The sequence below is a fragment of the Micromys minutus genome (assembly GCF_963924665.1).
Source record: "Micromys minutus genome assembly, chromosome: X".
NCBI lineage: Eukaryota > Metazoa > Chordata > Mammalia > Rodentia > Muridae > Micromys > Micromys minutus.
In genome coordinates, this window is record NC_137970.1 from 41,016,262 (window position 1) to 41,039,136 (window position 22,875).

Sequence of the window (22,875 nt, forward strand, 5' to 3'; positions counted from 1 at the left end):
TATTTTCTTTGGGATGAATTTCTAGGCATTTTTGGGATTTTTGTTTTTTTCCTATTTATTGGCTTTTCTTTAAGTGTTTGCTCATGAAATATTTTGTATTCTTAATTTTGAAACATGAATATATTTGGACTGTATACAGTTAGATAGGTGAGTATTGTTTATAAGTTTACAGGTTATCACCACTGTTTAATAAATATTAGCTTGGAAACTTTCATAGAAGGTTGTCTTGCCTTCTTCTTTTTAAGGATTTATATACTTAGGACTTTGCTAGTAGAGCTAATATATTATAAAAACTGTTACAACTCTTAATAATACCTTCTCAATGTATGGTCATGATTAATACCATTTTCTTTAATTACTTTTTTCCAGGTGATTCATGGCAGGGGACGTGGAAGGATTCTGTTCCTCCATCCATGACACCAGTGTCTCTGCTGGGTTCAGAGCACTGTATGAAGAGGGATTGCTTCTCGATGTCACTCTGGTTATTGAAGATCATCAGTTCCAGGCCCATAAAGCCCTCTTGGCCACACAGAGTGATTACTTCAGAATTATGTTCACAGCAGACATGAGGGAACGAGATCAGGACAAAATTCATTTGAAAGGTCTAACAGCTACTGGTTTCAGCCACGTTCTTCAGTTTATGTATTATGGAACTATAGAACTAAGTATGAATACTGTTCATGAAATCCTCCAGGCAGCAATGTATGTTCAGCTTATAGAAGTGGTGAAATTCTGCTGCTCTTTTCTCTTAGCCAAAATCTGCTTAGAAAATTGTGCGGAAATTATGAGACTGTTAGATGATTTCGGTGTTAACATCGAGGGAGTCAGGGAGAAGCTGGATGCCTTTCTGCTAGACAACTTCGTGCCACTCATGTCCAGGCCTGATTTCCTGTCTTATCTGAGCTTTGAGAAGCTCATGTCTTATTTGGATAATGATCATCTGAGCAGGTTTCCAGAAATAGAGCTGTATGAGGCTGTGCAGTCTTGGCTGCGACATGATAGACGACGGTGGAGACATACAGATACCATCATTCAGAACATCAGGTTTTGTCTGATGACTCCATCCAGCGTTTTTGAGAAGGTTGGTGCATTTGAAAGCAGTAGACAGGACTCCTCAATTTAGTTGAAGCAGATGTCCTTATAGATAAGATTCCCAGAGTTTATCAGGCATCAAAAAGGAGTAGTTTATGAGGATATTTTATATATAAGATGCTGATTTTGTTATATCTTATGCATTTAGGAATTTAAAAAATACATTTTGTGTGGGAAGGATAAACCAGGTAAGGTAGTAGAATAGCTCAACTTTACAAGTACCCTTAAGGTTGAATTATAATGGGATACAAATAACTACAAATTTACCTTAGCTTTTCTTAATGTGAAGTGGGCTAAAATTATTTTTAAAAAATAATTTAAGTAATCCATGCTAGAATTGGAATTGAGGATTTTTATAGTTCTGCATGGTGCATATACATTAAGTGCATTTTCTTATTTAAAATGCAGTAAGGGCACATACAATAAATAGCTCTTGATAACCAGTAGTCCACAGAGTGATAGTCTTTCATACTCTTGCCTATATCTATTCCCCATTTTACTGTGAATACTAAGGTTAACCATGAAAACAAGTTATATGTCTAAAAACATTTTGACATTTCTGAACTAGTAGACCATAAATCCTCTATCTACATTCATAAAGCACATCTGTGTACATTCTACTATATACATCTCTTTTAAAAATACTTTCTTTAAAACAACCTTGGCCTTTTTTGCATAAAAGCATCTTCATTTCTCTATCAGAGTCTCACTTGTGATCCATTCTTGCCCAAAGGAGAAAGAACAGCTTCAGTAATTGCTTAACTTAATTGGTTTCTAATCACATGGTTACCTCTGGGACTCTGTTTACCTCTTGCATCTTTTCTTCTTTCTAGAAAGCACACAAAACTTGGTTGACAGATCTTTATGCTAAAGCACTCAGCTTTAGTTACCAGATCTTGTGGAAAAAAACAGTTTGATTATGCCATTTTAAAAATAAACAAATTTGTGCCTTTAAATAACACTTAGCAGCCTGGCATTTTTTTTTCCTTCTGAATTGCTATGAAATGTTATTATCATCTTTAATAGAAAACTCAGTTTAATGGAATTTGATCTTTATTTTCAGAATTTATTAATATGACAGATAATTGAAACTAAAATTTTACTTGTCTTTGTTCAGTAAGAGCCATCTCCATATCAACTGTATAAACCGTTTGCTGCTTAGGTTTTGATTTTTCTACCTTTACTACTATTGTTCTTATTACACTCTTTCCCTAGGGATTCATGTTTTGTCTTTATACATTAAATCTAGATGCTTTCTCACCACTGAAACAGAGCACCTTGTCCCCCCAGTTTTAATCTAGATAGAAGTAGACAGTATTTGTGAAATAGAAAGTAAAATTTCTTCTCTTGTGGGACAGTATGATGGTTAACTGATATCAGTTAATTTGTAAATGCATAGCTGCTAGGCTAGTCTACATTTCAGTTGCCAGTGTTCAAGACGGGCATTTGTTATAGTGGCTACAAGGTAATGCTATTTAACAGTTGAACTTGCTGATTGCCTTTTGTACCTACAACATAATAGTGGTTATCACCATTGGCTAGGCATTTGGTTTTATCATTATAAAATGTTACTAGGGCTTCCTTTTGGAACTACTTTCTTAGACCCTATTAAGGAGAAAATTTTTTTTTTGTAATCATAAAATCTTTCATTTCTACTTGAGTCATCTTGCCCTAATAGTTTGTGAGATTTAAGTTTAACAAACCAGTTTGTGGCGTTTTATTTTATTTTATTTTTTTCATTTGCTTTGAAACTAGTGTTTCATTATTAAATTAGATCCCCAGTTTTAAATGTGAATTTGTGACAAAGTACATTAATCATAATTGTTCTAGGATCATTTAATAACAGCTAATTTCAAAATAAAACCTCCTGAGAATCAATGATCCAAAATTAAAAATCACAGTGAAAAAGCTAAAGCTCTTTCTTTTTTTTGAACAACTTTATTTTAAAAACAAAGATAAATGTACAAAATTTTAAGCATTTATGCATTAAAGTATACGAATAGATTTTTGTCAGTGCTTGGCTTTTTTTTTTTTTCCAAAGGTTTGTTAGTGTGCATTAAGGTCTTACTAGTTACAGTGAGCATAAAGTACATGTAAAACAGGATGTAACCCGGAATTAATCGAAGTTTTCTTGGTGTGTAAGGATTGAGCATAATGGTTTTTTTCTTTTCTTTTCTTTTCTTTTTCTTGAACTTCACACAGTCTGTGAGTTGTTTCTGGGGTGTTCAGAGCTTTCTGAGACTCACTTCAGTTATGCAGATTAGAGGCTTTATCTCTAGAAATACAACTTTAGAAACTTAACTGATATGGAGAATTTGGTTGACAAATAAATATTTTAGATAAAATGGTATATGCCTTTGATTCCAGCACATAGGCAGAGGCCAACCTGATCTACACAGCAGGTTTCTGAAACTGTGTAGCTAAGGCTATACAGAGAGACACTGTCACAAAGATTTTAGATATCATATATATTTCAAGCTTAAAATAGTATTCATGTATTTTTCTTGTATTCAAAACATTGCAGGTCTCAAACAAGGCCATTTTCTTTTCTTCAAATAAGACCTACTCTATCCCAGGCTGGGTTTGAACATGTTCTAGAACCCAGTCTGGCCTCACATTCAGGGCATCTTCCTTACCAAGTGTGGAGATTCTATGTACATGCCTCATCTGGCAGGGAATGTTAATATGGTCTTGTTTTAGCTTTTACGTGTTTTAAACTTTCTATTTCAGACTTGGGTAAACATACAGAAAAGCTGAAAGAATAGAATGATCATTCCAAAACAAACATACCATGTAACTTAATAGTTGTTAGCGTGTTTGCTAGATAGGTAGAGATTGTATAGTCTTTATTATATGTCCTTTCTTCCTCCCAGAACTGGTTCAAAGAATGTTTTAGTCATTGTGACTATCATCGCTAGAAGCTTCAGCTATCATTTCCCAAGATTAAGGATCCATCCTTCATAACAAAAATAATATTGTCATACCCATGAGAATGAACACTATTTCTTTAATACCATGTAACATCCAGGTCATTTTCTGTTATTTCAAAGGTGTCTTTTTTAGTTGCTTTTCATGAACTAAAATTTAATCAAGGTTTGCATAGTACATTTGGTTGTCTTTGTTTTAATTTTGAATTGTTTCTCCTTTTTCTTGTTTGTTATAAGGATGTTCAAACATATGAAAAGTTGAATGAATAGTGTAATGAATACCTGTATAGTGTACAGCTGTTGCCTAGATTAAAAAAAAACTGTTACTGTTACATTTGCCATATTTTTATAGTCTTCGAAAAATAAGTTGTAAACACAAATACCTCACTCTTAAACATTTACTGTATTTCTCCTATGATTAAGGAGTTTTCTTATCTAAATACAATTCTATTTTTACCTTAGGGGCAATAACACTAAGGTCCATCACCAAATTGCTAATACATATTCAAGGTTTTGGAGTTGGCCTCCAAAATCCACTAGAATTCAGTGTTTATGCTTTGCTTTTGGCCATCTTGTATATTTAATCTGTCTTAATCCACAGCAGCCCCCACCTTTTTTTTGAGAAAGATCAGACTGCTCATTCATTTGTTGTCTCAGTGTTTCACATGCTTGTATTCTAGATATATCTAATTATTTCCTTGTGTTGTTGATTATTTAGTTTCTTTATACCCCTTGCTTCCCATTAACATACTTACATGTTAACATCATGGTTTTTCAGGAACAATTACAGGAAAATATTGTAATATTAGAGGAAAAACTTGGAAAACCACTTAGTTGCTCAGATCAGGCTTAGAAATTGCCAGTCACCACTCTTTTTGTATTGTGATTGACTAAGCAGCTCATTTCTGTGACTAAAATAGCTCCCTTAAAAAAAAAAAGTAGAACAAGAGCAGGCAGTGTGGTGCATACCTTTAGTCCCAACATTAGGGAGCAGAGACAGGAGGATCTCCGTGTTGGAGGCCAGCCTGTTCTACAGAGGGCTGAATAACCAGTACTACCCAGAGAAACTCTGTCTTGAAAAACAAAACAAACAAACAAACAAACAAAAAGCCCACTTCAGTTTTTTTGGAGTATGTGAAGTGTTAAAATTGAAAGGGTTCTTCTCAACAAAAAGAACAGCCTGACATTTCAGTCTGTAGCTGAATGGTAGAGCATAAACTTAGCATATACTCTGTTCAGTCTCCAGCACCATCCAAATCAGTGTGTAACTGTGACTTGAGCTCCAATGTTCAAACATTATGACAAAAAAAGGGGGGGCTGGAGAAACGTCAGTGGTTAAGAGGAATGGGTGCTTCCCTAGAGGATCTGGGTTCAGTTTCCTGCACTCACATGGCAGCAGCTCACAACTGATTGTAATGCCAGTTCCAAGGGATTTGTGATACCAGACGTGCATGTGGTGCACATATATGTGTGTGGATACAGGCAAAATACCCATACACATGACAAAATAAATGAATTATTATTTATTTATTTATTTTTGAACAATTTATTTTAAAAAACAAAGATAAAAGAACAAATTTTAAGCATTTTTGCATAAAAGCATACAAATACATTTTTGTCAGTGCTTGGCTTTTTTTTCCAAAGGTTTGATAGTGTGCATTAAGGTCTTACTAGTTACAATGAGCATAAAGTACATGTAAAACAGGATGTAACCCGGAATGAATTATTTTTTAAAAGGCAACAAAAAGGATGGTAATTAACTCAGATTTATTTTGGAACTAAAGATTAAACCCAGGAACTTATGGATCCTAGCTAGATGCTCTAGTAGTAAACTATATCCCCAGGCTTAAATAATTTTGAGATTGATTGCATGTTGAAATTGTCCTTTGGGTATATTGAAGTAAATAAAAGAACATTTCACCTTTTGTGCTTTAAAAATGTGGATACTGGGGCACGTAAAATTGCATCTTTTGGCTTGCATTTGTCATTTGAATTATATTGGTTTTAGAAGAATACTGCTCTAATGTTCAGGAACTGAGTTTTCATTGGCAACTCTGAAGAAGCATATAGTAAACAGCCTTTTCCCCCACATATTTAATCCCCTCTTCTTAATTCTCACCCTGTGGTTATGGTTATATATAGTAAGTGTTAAAGAACTCCAAGACCTAAGGATTTTATGGAGTGGTTAATGAATATAGAATTTTTTTTTCAGGATCCTTTTTTCTGTCTTCTGGAAAATAAGCACCTATACAAAGGTTTGGGGAGGAGTCTCTTCCTGGAACAGTAGCTTTCAGATCTGGGTGATTTCATCTTAGGAGGGAAAGAGGTATTCATTCTGTTTCTCAGGGAAGAAGAGCTCCACCCCATCCAGTCCATCTCAGGAATCTGAATGATGCCCTCTAGCTGTGTTGAAATCACTAGGTTTATTCTACTGCATTATTCCCTGTAATCCCTTCTGAATTTTTCTCAGCTCAACACACTGCTTCAATTTGTGCTGTGGCCAGTCACCACAGGCCAAGGCTTCCAGATTCCCTGAGTTCCTCAAAGGTATTTGTACTGTTTATTGGAACACTGTATAACATATAGACACATAGACAAACATACATGGTGTTTTGTGTGTGCATATACATATATGCGTTTGTGCCAGGTTGTGCACTAAATAAATGCTTTCCACATAGATAGAGTCCAAATATTATCGCCATTTTATAGGGAAGAAAACAGGTTCAGAAAGGTTAGGAATATTATTCCAGATCAAGTGACACTGTCCAGACTGGAATCCAGGTCTGCTTACTTCTCATTGCAGGATCTTTCTTAAAGCTGCTAGACTAAGAGAGTCCCTGGAGGTGTGTAATGCATGCTGATTCACCTTGGGTCATTTAGAAGTTATTAATAGAATTTTGAAATTCTAAAGTGCTAGTATGAGCAACAAGAACAACAACAAAAGTAAATTCATAATCCTGAAAGAATATAAGGTATGAAAGAACATTTTTCCTATATAATTAAATCAAAATTTCAGAATCTTTTTTTTAATTTAAATTTTTGTGATGCTGGGTGGGGAGTTGAGCCCAGGTCTTCAGGTATTATAAGATGTACTCCACTACTGAGCTACAGTCCAAGTTAGATCTCGTCTTTTTAAAGCATAGTTGTTTAAATTATGATCTGTTTTTGTCTGTATCAGATCCTTAGTTTTGAAACTAAACTGTAATTTTAATTTTCTACTTAAGTATATATCTTTGGCATGTATTTTTTACTAGCTTTGATGGCCCTTGCATCCATTAACAAAGATAAAGCCTGTTATCATAATGAATTTCAGTAAAGATTTAAACCATTTAAACTATGCTCTGTTTTAATTTTATTTGGTAACAAAGTCTCAATTGGTAGTCCAGGGTTGGCTGGAACTCACCTTATAGCCTAGGCTAGAGTTGACTGTGACTCAGTCCTTTCACCTCAGCTTCCTAAGTGTCACCATTTCAGTTGTGACCCAATGTACTTGGCTGGCTTTTTTGTTGTTATTTCCCTTTTCTTTTTCTTTCTTTTACATTTTTTCCAGATAGGGTTTCTCTGTGTAGGCCTGGGTGTTCTAGAACTTGCTCTGTAGACCAGGCTAGCATAGAACTTAGATATCTGCCTGCCTCTGCTTCTGGAGGGACTAAAGGCATGTGCCACCATGCCCTGCTTTAAAAAGAATAATCAAACAAGAAACAATTTTGGGCTTGTCAGATGGCTGACACCCTGAATTCCTTCCCTGGTACCTAAATGATAGAAGGAGAGAACTGACTTCCAAAAGTTGTTTTCTGACCTTCCCACATGAATATGCCCACACATACATAAATAGATAGAATAAATTATTAAGTAAATGAATTTTGGCAAACATACTTTATACTGAAGACCTTATTGGTAACAAATATATTAAATTATTGATTAGAAACAAACTTTTTTTAACATAGTGACATAGGTGGCTTACTCCTGTGATTCTAGTACTTGGAAGGCTGAGGCAGGAGGATTGCCTTGAGTTTGAGGCCATCCTGAGCTACAGTGTAGGATCTTGATTCCAAAAATCAGAAAGTAATGAAAAAATAGTCTAGTGCCATGTTAACATTTTTTATTTTGGTGGTGGTGGGGAGTGAGCCAGGTCCTTCCACATGCTAGGCAAATGCAAGTCCATATTTTAACATTTTTGAACCTGGAACATCCTCATAAGTTAGAAATGTTCATAAGGCAAACCTCAGCATGCTCTGGCCTTCTCAATACTATATTAATATAAATTAACTTCAAAATTATTAAGTCTTATGAAGATAGAAAACAAGATTAGTCCAGCTTTCTATTTAGAGTTTTAGAGTTGATTTAAATGGCTGTTTATTAAGGAAGCAGACTGTATAGGTATGTTCTGCTTTAAGTAAACATCATACTTATTTTAAGTACTTGTTTTATGAACTACCTCATGATATTTAGACTCAATAGTGTGTTTTATCCCCTTATTGGTTAAGCATAATTCACTGCTTTACTCCTAAATTAGATTTATATAAAATTTAACAAACTTCTTGGTGCTAGCACACCCAAGGGCATGTACTCTACCACTGGGCTATATGGTGAGTTGTTATAATTTTTAAAATGTACAGCTAATGTTCTTAAGGTCATAATGTATATTTGTTGTATGTTATAGAGCATAGAATAGTACTTTTCTATCATTGGTAATATATTTAGACTTAATAAATCTTTATTTTATAAAAGTTTAAGACTATTTACTACTTTAGTCTGGCAAGATGGTTCAATGGGTAAAGGCACTTGCTGCCAAGCCTGATAACTTGAGTTCAATCTCTGGAACCTACATGGTAGAGAGTATTGTCCTCTAGCCTTCACCCACCTACAATGGCATGCATACCCCCACATACATGCAATAGAGTGTTTATCTTTTTTAACATCTTTATTTTACAAAACAAAGATAAATGTACAGATTTCAAGCATTTTTGCGTAAAATTATACAATACATTTTTGTCAGTACTTTTTTTTCAGATTTTAAAATAATTTTTACATAAATCTATATGAATAGTCAGTACTTGATCTTTTTAAAGGTTTGACTGTATGCATCGAAAACCCAATAGTTACAATGAGCACAAAGTACATGCAAAACAAAATGTAACATGAAAATAGTCAAAGTTTTCTTGTTGTGTAAAGATTTTTTTGTTTTGTTTTGCAATAGAGTGTTTATCACTCTGGCAATTTCGATAGTTTAAGCTATGCCTTTATTAGTGAAAATTAATTCAAGAGTCAGTACAAATAATGTTTCAGAAAAGCTTCTAACACTTTGATGTTTTAAGACAGGATCTCATTCTAGCCCAGGATGGCTTAACTTGTGACAATCCTCCTGTCTTGGTTTTCTGAATGATGAAATTACAGGCTGTGTCATAATGCTCACCTAGATTTAAAAGCTACAATTTGAGCCAGATATGGTGGGCACACCTTAACCCCAGCACTTAGGAGGCAGAGCCAGGCAGATCTATGTGATTTCAAGGCCTGCTTGGTCTTCATAGTTTCAGGACAGCCAGAGCTACATGGTGAGGTATTATCTCAAAAAAAAAAAAAAAAAAAAAAAAAAAAAAAAAAAAAAAAAAAAAAAAACCAAAGCAAAACAACAAACCCAAACCAAACAACAACAACCTTACATTTTGGTGTCTAGCTCAATTGGTAAAGTGCTATGCAAGTATAAGGACCCAAGTTTGATTCCCAGAACCCATTTGGGGAATTGGAGGGAGGAAATAAAAAGTCTGCTTTGATCTACACATTTATAATCTGAATATACAGGAGGCAGAACCCTGGGTACTTACTGGCCAGCAAGCCTATCCTAATTTGCCAATTTTAGTTAGGCTAGTGAGAAATCCTGTCTCAAAAACAGGTGGATAATGCCAGGAGAATGACATCTAAGATCAATCTCTGGCCTCCACATGCATGTAAGCATACGTACTAAAAAACAAAGCAACATTTTTAAAAGATTTATTTATTTTGTGTATATGAGTACACTAGCTGTTTTCAGACACACCAGAAGAGGGCATTAGATCTCATTACAGATGGTTGTGAGCCACTGTGTGGGTGCTGGGAATTGAACTCAGGATCGATGGAAGAGCAGTCAGTGCTCTTAACAACTGAACCATCTCTTTAGCCCCCAAAGGAACATTTTAAAACAAGGCTATAAAGCATCCTGAAGTCACCTGGAAACAGGTAGAATTCAAGGATGAGTATCTGAAGTACACCTTAGAATATAGTAGCTGTCAGTGCTCTCCACTAGACACTAACCCCCACAGCTTCTCCATCAGTATAGTTGACTTACACAGTATTCACAGTGTTAACACTGTTCTTGATCTTATGCTTGGGGAACGATATTTTCAATTAATTGAAACACAGCCTGTGTACTCTTGCTCTCTGGAATCCCTTCATGTATGTTTTAGAACATGTTGACTGATCTGGTACTTCTCTGAAGTAAAACTTATGACCTGCCACCAAACTGTTACTTGTAATTTTAACATCATTTAGTCAAAACCTCTGAAAAGACTTTGTTTATATTTTCAGTTAGAGCTAGAATAAGTGGAAATTTCCCTGCAACCCTCACAATTTTAGAAATACATAAGAAACAACATTGTAGTTGACAGTAATCCTTGGGAATTGTAAGTGCACACGTGTATTAACTGTGTATTATGTAGGATGTCTGTGTATTATGTAGGATGTCTGTGCACATGCACATAGAGGCTAGAGGAGGAAGTCTGAAGTCTCCTATCACTTTTCACCTTAGTTTTTGAGACAGGTCTCTTGATAAAATTAAAGCTTGCCATTTGGACAGTCTGTCTGGCCAATGAGCTCCTGGAACCTGTTTTTCTTTCACCCCAAATGCTGGCCATATTGAGCTTTTACAAGGATGCTGGGGGACTAGAGTTCAAATTCCTGTGCTTTTATAGCAAGTGCCCTTACTTATGGAGCCATTTCTACAGCCCTGTAAAAATATTTTTAAAGAAAAAATTGCACATTTGACCAGAATTTCTGATAAGCTTGAGTTGTGATTGAAAAAGTTTAAAATCATCTTCAGATATTAAATAGTATTTATGGAGCTAGTACTTGAAATTGCTTAAATAAACAGCCCACTTAGCCCTTCAAAAAACAAAAATGGGTGGAATTTCTTTTGGGAACTAGGCCAACCTTAGGTGAGTTGTCTGAGTCACATCAGTCAACTTTTTGCTAATCCTTACTCCCAGGCTCCATAGACTTAGGTGCTTGGAATTAATCCATATGCAGTTTGAAAAAAAAAGTCCACAGTGTCTTTTAGGCTTTAAAGTCTGCTTGTTTATACAGAATGTTTTTTTCCTACCTCTGACTTAGATTCAGTTGGGCTCACAGTTTCTTTAAGAATGTCAGAAGCCTAGATGTTGAGTGCTGTTCAAGCCTTGGGAAGAGCAGTGTGTTAGGGGTGTAGTAAGAAGACAGGAATCTGTTGAAAACAGAAGTTTGAAAGTTGATGATTGGGCCAGGCATGGGGTACATACCTTTAATCCTAGCACTCTAGAGGCAGAGGCAGGCAGATCTCAGTGAGTGCTACGTCAGTCAAGGCAGCATGAAACACTTTTTAAAGAAAAATCATTTCAGTGTTCTCTTTTTTAGTAAGAAAGATGAAACAAAATCAGGAGAATAAGGACCTCTTTGCTGATGTGTAAGAGAAGTAACCCTTATTAGTAAACTGGAAAAGATGATAGAAAAACAGAAAAAGGATTAAAGGGGACTGGATGTGTAGAGAGTTTGCCTCCATCACAGTGAAAAGTTTTTAAGAGGTCAAATGTCAAAATGACTGGAGAAAAGGTTAGGAATAAGGGGGATGTTTTTATTTTAGGTCTTGAAGTCTTATTTATTTTTTGTTTATGTTTTGAGATGGGTTCTCTGAGTACCCCTGGCTGTCCTAGGACTCCCTCTGTAGACCAAACTGGTCTCGTAGCTCAAGAGTCCACCTGCCGCTGTCTGCTTCTTGAATTCTGGAATTAAAGGTGTGTGCCACCACTACCTGGTTTGAAGTATTAAATTTTAAACTTATTACCAAAACATGAAACACATTTTCCTATTCAGCACTACTTCATGACTCGCTGAGAAGTTAGTGTTTATGATTAAACCTTTTATTTGGCTTTCTTGCTTTACTATATTTATAAATAAAACATTTATATAGTAGAAAATATTTCTACAAATAGGAAAATAAACTTATTTGTGCTATTTAAATATTAGCACAATTGCAGTAAAAACTATTAACTTGGGCTGGAGAGATGGCTCAGAGTTTGAGAGCACTGGCTACTTTTCCAGAGGTCCTGAGTTCATTCCCACTAACCACATGGTGGCTCATAATTATCTGTAATGAGGTCTGGTGCCCTCTTCTGGCATGCAGGTATATATGCAGGTAGAGCACTGCACTTTTTTTTTAAAAGGAGAAAGAAAACAGCCCTAAAAATATTAACCTTAATTTTAGTTTTTAACTTTCAGATTATTTAATATTTAATCTGATATATACTCAAATATTGAGCTGTTTTTAGATGATTTTCTACCTTTATGCACTGTTTCTGATGGTACTCTGTCATACTGAAGTTATAGAGAAATTAAAGCAATCCAGAGATGCTGGATTGATCCTGAGTGCCCACTAAATGGTAACTCTACTGTTTTAAGAGATGGGGGCATCATCACTGAAAGGACCGACACCTAACCTAATGGAATTTATTTTTCATCATGATAGTTTTTTAGAACAAAGCTTTTAATAAAAGGCATTTTACTTTTAGCTCTTTTTTTTTGAGACAGGGTTTTCCTGTGTAGCTTTGGCTGTCCTGGAACTTGCTCTGTAGACCAGGCTGGCCCTGAACTCACGGATACCCACCATATATCAGCTTTAGTTCTGATCCTGAATATTTTCTGCTTCTGAGAGCAAGGCTCAGGGCCTTATGAATGCTAGGCTAGGACTTTACCTCTGAACCACACCTTTAACCCCCTGAGCATTTCATAAAGACTTTGACATAGTAGTTTTTTAGTATAACACATAAAGACTATCCCAAATTTTACTAGCAATCAAAACCTATCAAATGAACTGGGTATGGCGCCACTTCTAGCACTTGGGAAGCTGAGGATTTCCTAAAAGTTCAAGACCAGACTAAGCTACATAGTTCCAGGCCAGCCAAGGTTATATAGTATGGCCATATCTCATAAAACTAGCCAATCGATACCACCACCAAAACCTCAAAATTAGATGGAATGGTTTCTAAACGGTAAGAGCTATTTTAGCATAAGCCCTATAGTAGTGCTTTACTTTTAGGTTTTCACAGTAGAGAAGTTAGGATGCAATTTACAACCAAGACACATGCTTGCATGTGATACTCTTTGCATCCATCATTCTGAGGTATCTGTTCATATGGCTAATGTTTCCTATGAGGAAGAAAGCATCTAAAGGAGTGTGGTTCAGAGTCTTATATTGAAATATTAATACATAACATTTTCTTTAGTTTGGTGAAAATATATTAGACATTAAAAATTTCATTACCGAGGGGGCGTAGTTTAGTAGAAGAGAACTTGCCTAGCATATGTGTGGCCTTGGGTTTGATCATCAGGACTAGTGAAAACAGGAAATAGCTGATAGTATCTTAAATTTGTTGCTTAAAAACCCAGGATTTAGACTGTAGCCAGTTTTGGTAGATACTTGAAATCACATATTTTGAGTTAAATCTGTAATATAAATTATATTCCCTTTCATAATAGGGAAATGCCTACCTAGTACATTGCAAGTTCATTTCACTTCTCAAAATTATAGGTAATAAAAACAGATTACCTTTTAAATTTGCTTGTTTAATAAATGGCTTGTATAATATTTTGAGAAGAAATAATTTTTTTAAATACATTTAATGTATATGAGCACATTGTAGCTGTCTTCAGACACAGCAGAAGAGGGCATCAGATCTCATTACTGATGGCTGTGAACCACCATGTGGTTGTTGGGAATTGAACTCAGGACTTCTGGGAGAACAGTCAGTGCTCTTAACCGCTGAGCCATCTCTCCAGCCTGAGAAGAAATAATTTTTACTCTGTTTCAGCATCTTTAAGGAACCATAATCAGAATTAATCTTTTGTCATATTTCTTTTTTACCTAATTGTGCATATATATATATATGCATACAATTATACTAAATTGAAAAGATTCAGACTGCTGTTTTTAAGATGTTATATATATGTCCCTGGATTTTATTAGAACAAATTGCCATCTATATAATAAAAATTTTAACTTATAGGAAAGGACAATCTTTCTAAGTATTAAAACAAGACATTTTTTTAATGAATGGAGAAGGAAAGTATTTCAAAAAATGAAAGATTTGTCATTCTATGTTTGTCTTTTTGAGAGCACCTGATATACAGATGGCTAGGCTGTTACATGAGGAGTGAATGATTAGAGAATGCCTTTTTTATGAAAAGATGAATCACATTTGTTTTGGGGTATCTCATCATTAATACACTTTCAAGGATTTTTTTCATACAGTTTCATTCTTACATTTTTTTGTTTTAAAGTAGAGTGCGTGCGTGCGTGTGTGTGTGCATGTGTGTGTGTGTGTGTGTGTGTGTGTGTGTGTAAAATTACTTAGGCCAAGATTAAGTAGAGGTATTAGTTTTACCTCCACAATGAAAGAAGGAATTGTTTGTTTATGGATACTAAGTAGTTTTAAAAGAGCACAGCCTTAAGTAGTTTTGGGGGAAAGAGCAAAGCAGTTCTAGAACTTTCTTTGGCTGAAAGAAATAGAAACTAAATTTCTTTGGTTAGAAGGTCTTTGAATTGGCTATTTCAAAAGGCATAAATTCTGTTATTGGAGGCTTAGAGGTAGAACAGTTTGATTAGATTTAAACATAGAATTGAAGTGAATCTCTTAAGTTCTTTGGAACCCAGGTTTCAAAGGAGCACAATAGAATGAATGGGGAAGAGGACAAAGAAACTAGAAGATTGGGAATAAAATGCAAGACTGGAAAATGATTCCCAAAGCAGGTAAGCTAGGCCAGTTTGTTGAGATCTCTAAGAGCCAGGGTTAGAATGTGGAAGGGGATATCAGGTCATCTAGCCTAGTCTTCTGAGACACTGGAATCCTTATCTATTGTTCCTGTTGGTAAAGGGCTTATTGACTCCAGAGGTCCAGTTGTTTGGAACCTGGTTTGGGAGAAGTAGATACCTTCTTACTGATACTTACAAAAGAAGCCTCTGATCCTTGTAAAAATTGCACATTCTGACCCCAATTCCAACCCATATAGAAAGAATCAAAAGGGGGTAGTCCCCAGGAGCTCACTTGTAGTTGAATATTGAACACATACGCAGAACTCCAACCCCCATGTATGCTTTCAACTGCTGATTTTTATTGTTTGAGGATATGTGTAATATTCATTGCTTTTTCTCATTTAACATTTTGAACATCTGTCAGTACATTTTAGATTCATTTCTCATGTCACGTATAAGCATTAAAAATAATGATATATACTATGGTTCATTCTGTTAATTTTGTTTTTTTTGAGATAGGTCTCTGACTAGCCTGGAACTTGTTATATATATCTAGAACTCACAGAGATCCATCTATCTCTTCCAAGTGCTGGAATTAAAGGCGGGTGTCACCTGGGCCTTTTCCTCTTTGTTGTTACTAGTACATTAAGTACCATAGGGGGCAGATTGCACTTTCTCTTCTTTACTTTAACCTCTAAGCCATCGTATCTGTTATTTTGTAAAGTACCAACATATTTTACTGCGTTCTTAGTTTCCTTCTATTCTGTATAAGCTTGCTCCATGAGCTTGTTTAACATCTGAATTCCGGATAACTCTGGGTACCACGTTAGATTTTTAAAACTTTCTTTCCTCCAATCAGTTTGTTTTGAAAGAGTTAGCACTATACTTTAGCTTTCAAGCCTTCCCAAGCTTCCTTCCAAAGTTTCTGATTTTCTTTTGAAAAAACTTGAAAGCTCCCTGTTTTTACAAAGTTTTTTCCTTTCTCAATCTCTGAATAAGGCTGCTTTCTGTAGAATAGTGGTCTGTTAGTACATCACTAATCAAATTTCTACTAGAGGGTTTGGTCCAAAGTAGGTTCCTCTCATTTCTGCCTTACTCTATAGACTAACTCCTAATGTAGCAGCTGAGGTGTTTTATACACAGGCACATGACAGAAACCAAACTAAATCCTTTCTTTGCACATGGGTTGTTGCAGTTATCTGCCACAGTTAAGACGAGTAGACTCTATTGTTACCCAACAGTAACAGGGGAAGGGACAGGACTAAATGTCCACGGTTGTACAGCTAATGTGTTCTCAAATTAGACATTTTAAAAATTGAATTATTAATCTCCATCCATGACAAGACAGCTTGACAAGATGTCTAATTTCTATGCTGGGCAAAATTCTATTGTTTGAAAATTGTGCACATTAGAGACTTAAATATGTAATTTGAGATTCATGTTAGTTTTGTGTTGTCTTTCTTCATCCATCCATCCATCCATCCATCCATCCATCCATCTCTGTGTCTATCCCTCTTTTGTTTTCTCAAGATAGGGTTTTCTGTAGCTCAGACAGGCATCCATTTTCTTATATAGATGAAGATGTTCTTAAAGTCTTGATCTTTCTGACAGTAGAATTAAGCTTTCACCATGTTTAATTTTTGTTGACTTACATGAGTATGGACTTTTAGTTCCAACAAATCAGTAAAGAAATGATGAATAAAGCACTCTTTTAGGCAGTTTATAGAAAAAGTGAATAGGAAGGGAAAATAGAAAAATACTCGTCTTTGCTAATAAAAATGTAAACTAGTATGTCTGCTGCTTGCCCTCCATCTTCAGATGAGATCTCACTAGGCTCTACACTGGCTCCCACTCATGTGCCACCATGCCTGGCTTGAAGGAGAGTTTTAGTGGTTTTAATCTTTTTTTTTTCAGGGTACTGGGAATCAAACCCAGGGCTTACATTTGCTAGGCAAGTGTGCTACTATTAAACTACAAACCCCTAACTCTCTAGAGACCTGTTTTAGAAGTGAAAGTAGCTCTTTAAAAAAAATAATTCTGATATATGATAAACAAAAAATAAAAAATATTTGTGAGATTCCAGAGTCAATACTAACACAAATATATATAACTAAGTGTATAATTGGTGTAGTGCCAGGGCACTATTCTTCAGAAAGTGAGCAGAACCTTAGTTGGTAGGTTGGCAGATGTTTGCCTTGCATTCCGGACCTCAGAGCTCAGTCCTTAGTAACATAACTGACTGAATATTATGTGAGCATCTTTCCATGCTAATAAATAATGTTATCCTTAGTAAATGTTATTTAAGGATTTCTAAAACAGAACCATGATCGCATTGTTTTTCATAAGAGATTGAAACTCATTCCCCGCCCCCCACCGGTTCTTCACTGGTGTTTTTTAAATTCGAAGTAAAACTAGTAGAAGACGGAGGTCTTCTTTATGTTTGTCCTTATTGCAACCATTCATTTAGTTTTTATTTGCTGGATTTTTCTACAGTTGTTTTGCTAGAAAGAGTTGAGCTGAATGTATAGTCCTTGTAATTGTTTTCATGTAGCAGCCCAGGCCGGTTTCAGATTTTCTTTGTAGTAAAAGATTGCCTTGCAGATCTGAGCCCCTTGCTTCTTCCAAAGAGCTGAGATCACAAAGCATGAACTAACATGCAAGGCATGGCTGATAGTTTGTGTTGTTTGGTTTTATTTGTGTGTTTTCTTTTGTTTTTTTAAAGACAGGGTTTTGCTGTATAACAGCCCCGACTCTCCTGAAACTTGATTGTACACCAGGCTGTCTGTCCTCAGACTCACAGAGATCCACCTATCTCTGCCTCCCAAGTGATAGTTTTTATTAAAGACAGTTATAATTTCTTTGAGAAAAATCATTAGGTCCAGTCTCCTGCTAGTTTTTTAAAATTAATGCATATGTTAAGGATTTTTTCCCCTAAAACAGAACAGAAGCTGTATTCCTAACAAGCTGGAAATTAAATGAATTTTAGAGTACCAGATCTACCACTTTTAGTTATGTAAATAGTTTGAGCAAGTCACTTAATAGCCTAAGCATCAATTTTCTTAGCAGGAAGTCAGAGATTGTAACTGTTCTTACAGGTGGAATAATTTACCAAGATCTACACATGTACCCAACACAGCTACTGTTTTCCACCTTCTGGAGTTAGACAAGCTGTTCTGCCTTTGCTAGTTTTGTGAAGCCCATGGAGAGAACCTCCATATCAAAGAAATGGTCTTATTTGCATAAATGAAATGCCTGGAATTACAGAGGAAGTCAGTTATATTGAATTCAGTTAAGAAAACATTTCATTTTGATTGCTTACCTGGGAGAATTAATGGCAGGATAGATAAATGAAAGAAACCTAAGGGAGAAGAAAAAGCTCATTTGCCTGCTCTTGACTTTCTTGAGCTATCATTTTATATTTCCAACAGATTTTCAGAAGTTTCCTCATTCAGCACCCTGCCAACAGTTTACCTACCAGGGAATTGAACACCTTTCCTAAGCCAGCTGCTCTTCTCATTGATAATTCACCGCTCTTGTGTTATGCCTCAAGTTTAAATCCACAAATCACATTAAAGTTCTTACTTTTCTACTTTTTTCATTATCAAATTAGTAATGGACTTCTGTAGAATTGTTTCTAGTGCTGAAGAAGGCAAGTACCCTACTACCAAGCTACATTTCTATCCCTCATCTTAGAGATTTTCTCTCTTTCCACAAGATTTCATTTCTCCTGCCCAAATTTAAGATCCTCTTCTTGTATCCTGCATCATTAACAAGCAGGAACCCCCTCCCCCCACCACTGTGTCTAGCATCCTCTTTTACAAAGTATTTTTAAAAGATTTATTTATTTATTATATATAAGTACACTGAAGCTGTCTTCAGACACACCAGAAGAGGGCATCAGATCTCATTACAGATGGTTGTGAGCCACCATGTGGTTGCTGGGAATTGAACTCAGGATCTCTGAAAGCAGTCAGTGCTCTTAACTGCTGAGCCATCTCTCCAGTCCCCTACAAAATATTTCTTGGGTATTTTGGTTGGTTTGATATGTTTTTGTACCTATGTCTAAGGTGCCACTATACAGAGATGTGTTCATATTTGTCAAGTGATTCTATTGACCAATTTTTGTATGTTTTCATTTTTATAAATATATCCTGTTTGTTTTAGGAAATAAACCACTTCTTCTACTTAACCTTTATATCTCCCTGTAGTGCTTAATGTTTTGAAAGATCTTGATAGTAGCTATCTTAAGGTAGTTCTAGTTCCAAAAAGTAGAAAGAAAAAGTTGACCTATTGTCTGCTCAATTATTACTTTAGGAATTGTTGGTGTCATACTAAGTCCCCCTTTTTGTGTTTGTTTGAGACAGGGTTTCATTGTAGCTATAGCTGTCCTGGAACTTGCTCTATAGACAAGGCTGGTATTAAACAGACTAAGTCTTTATATCAAAAACCTACTAGGAATTGTGTATGTATATAAAGTTTTCACTAACTCACCACCATAACTCCTCAAATGATGCACTTTGGTGTTGTTTTATGGTATGTATTATCATTGGTTTAAGTAAACTGCAGGTGTGGTCTTTTTCTACTCTGAAGTCCTGTATTTGAACTCATCCCTACTTGTAGCCTAGGGCCTAATGTTACAATAGGTGTCTGGTAGACTTTTTCATAAATCTCGTTTTATTTAAAAAGTAACTTGTGCCTTAAAAGGAGATTTTTTTTTTTTACTTTTAAAGATTAGGGAACATATATATGTGATTCTAAAGTTATAAAAACAATTACAATGAGAAAGCTTTGTAGAAACAAAGTAGATAATTTTGCTAGGAAACAGTTTTAGCAAAGGAGTCTGTCTTACAATAATATCTGGATCATTTTAGTAGGCATTGATAGTTTGCTTTCTGTTTATGCTTTATCTTTTGGTTGAATTTTTTATTTGTATTTCTAGGTGAAAACATCAGAATTCTATAGATACTCGCGACAGCTGCGATACGAAGTTGACCAAGCATTGAATTACTTCCAAAATGTTCACCAGCAGCCCTTGTTGGACATGAAATCAAGCCGCATTCGTTCTGCCAAACCCCAAACTACAGTATTCCGAGGAATGATTGGACATAGTATGGTTAATAGTAAAATACTCCTGTTAAAGAAACCGAGAGTCTGGTGGGAACTGGAGGGCCCCCAAGTACCTCTAAGGCCAGACTGCCTTGCTATTGTCAATAATTTTGTGTTCCTGCTAGGTGGAGAAGAACTGGGCCCCGATGGGGAATTCCATGCCTCTTCGAAAGTGTTCAGGTATGATCCAAGACAAAATTCTTGGCTGCGTATGGCAGACATGTCTGTACCACGTTCAGAATTTGCTGTTGGTGTCATTGGGAAGTTTATTTATGCTGTAGCAGGCAGAACAAGAGATGAAACTTTCTACTCCACAGAAAGATATGATATAACTAACGATAAATGGGAATTTGTAGATCCTTATCCAGTTAACAAATATGGACATGAGGGGACAGTGCTCAATAATAAGTTGTTTATCACTGGAGGAATCACTTCATCTTCCACATCTAAACAGGTGTGTGTGTTTGACCCCAGTAAAGAAGGGACCATAGAACAGCGGACCAGGAGAACTCAAGTGGTTACCAACTGCTGGGAGAATAAGAGCAAGATGAATTACGCCAGATGTTTTCACAAGATGATCTCTTATAATGGCAAGCTTTATGTCTTTGGTGGTGTCTGTGTGATCTTGAGGGCCTCTTTTGAATCTCAGGGCTGCCCTTCCACAGAGGTATACAATCCAGACACTGATCAGTGGACCATCTTGGCATCCATGCCAATTGGTAGAAGTGGTCATGGTGTGACTGTGCTGGACAAACAGATAATGGTCCTTGGGGGCCTTTGTTATAATGGCCATTACAGTGATTCCATTCTCACCTTTGACCCAGATGAAAATAAGTGGAAAGAAGATGAATACCCTCGGATGCCATGCAAGCTGGATGGTTTACAGGTGTGCAACCTACATTTTCCGGACTATGTACTGGATGAGGTTAGGCGTTGCAACTGATGACATCTTTCTCCCTAAAAGGAAAAAGGCGAATAAAGCATTTGTGATACAGTAGTTTAAAAGCATAAAGAGAAACCTCACCAGTTTTACTATCGAAGCCATTGGTCTAATATTGTAAGTTTTCATTCTGTGCTAGCATCTTTCATTTCCTGTCAGTGGCCTCAAACTCATGCAATAAGTTCATTTGAAGCACTAGCTCTTGAAACTACTTCCAAAGCAGTTTAGATACTGCTCCACTTATCTGGGAAGTTGATTTTCTGCTTTAAACATTTATTTCAGATGTTAGTGTAGGATTTGTGCATCTTCTAAGAGAAGACCCAGTAAGTGTCACTGGATATGATTCAGTCCCTCTCTATTTGAACTTTTTGGCAATTATTTTAGTCTGCTATATGTTTTGGTTTATTATTTAAAAGTTTAAAACTCTTAACCTTTTGCATGGCTTTTTTGCTGAAAATGCAAAAATTTAAATTTTCTACAAAAGTTTTTTATATCAGAACACTATTTCTAAGCTGCCTTCTCTTATGTGCATTGCGTTAGTGAAAGCATACTCATACTCACGTACATCCTATAAATATATAGGCACACTCCTTTTATGCGTGGTTAGGATTCTATATTTTTAAGCTAGTGCACTTGCACAGACAGTTCGCCATACTTGTTGAAATCTAGATGTAATGTCTTTAATGTATTAATGTTTTTAGAAAGTTAAAATGACTGGAGTCCTCATTTGGTATCAAAGTAGTCTATGTTCAGTCCGTACTGGGTCAGTAAAATTTGAACTTATAGTTCTGAAACATGTATGGATTTACAAAAGCTAATGTTTGACATTTTGTTTTCAAAACTAAACAATATTTCATGTCAATGTATGCCTTTTCTTGTTTAAAAATGTTTTTCTTTGCAGTCTGTTTAATGTTGGTTGCCCTGTTTAAGTGAGAATTGGAGTGGTCTGTGTCAAGCTCTGACCCTGCATCATACAAGCACTTTTTTAAAGTTAGGTAATACCACACCCTTAAGTAAAAACCCCTTAAAAGGAAGTGCAACTCCCATTGTTTCTCTCTAGGCTGCTGAAGGTGTTGAATGTGGGCCAGCAGCTCATACACAATTTGAGCTCAGTTTTGACTGAGAGGTAAGGAGTGAGTTATAATGTTACTGGTTATAAATGCTTGATCAGTTTGTACAAAATAATTCGGTGGCACTAGAGAGATGTCAACCCTCCACATGGCTTTCTTTTTTTCTTTTTTTTTTTTGTTTGTTTGACTTTTTAGTTTCTGGAAGCTACTAGCATGAAGGATAGTCACCAGAAAGTTTGGAATGAGTCTCAAATAGCTGTTTTAAAGGCATTTATAATAAATAGTATAGGATTAGCTGCACATTTCAACTCTTTAAATTCAAAAGAAGGAAATATAACTAAAAATATTAAACAAGAATGATCTGTGAGCAGATCATTGAAATTGTTGCCATTGACGCCATTTTTTTTTCATGAGTATCTACATGTGATTAAAGCTTGCCCGAGCTTAGCCTGCTGGGTCTGTGATTTTGGTGCAATATTGCAATGCCTTCTATGTGGCTGCTGTTGTATATGTTTTCCTACTTATTTTGTTTTATTTTGCTGCTGGCACCATTGACTATAAAATGGAAGTGTGAAATTATTAAAATGTGAAGATTTTGGTTTCTTCTTCTCCCCTCCCTCCACACTGCACAGTGCGAGTAAAGCCTGAATCTCAAAACTAAAACCAGAGGGGTTTGAGTTTTAGAAAGTGTCATGTACACAAGTA

General features: G+C 35.7%; 1 protein-coding gene across 1 annotated transcript; it reads left to right on the plus strand.

Annotated features, from left to right (window-relative positions):
• Positions 1–376: 376 nt before the first annotated feature.
• On the plus strand, positions 377–21,103 carry KLHL15 (kelch like family member 15; the record flags this gene model as incomplete). Its single annotated transcript, XM_080911026.1, has 2 exons — positions 377–1,081; positions 19,994–21,103. 2 exons carry the CDS (start codon positions 377–379, stop codon positions 21,101–21,103), a joined length of 1,815 nt encoding a protein of 604 aa, XP_080767152.1.
• Between the last annotated feature and the right edge of the window lie 1,772 nt (positions 21,104–22,875).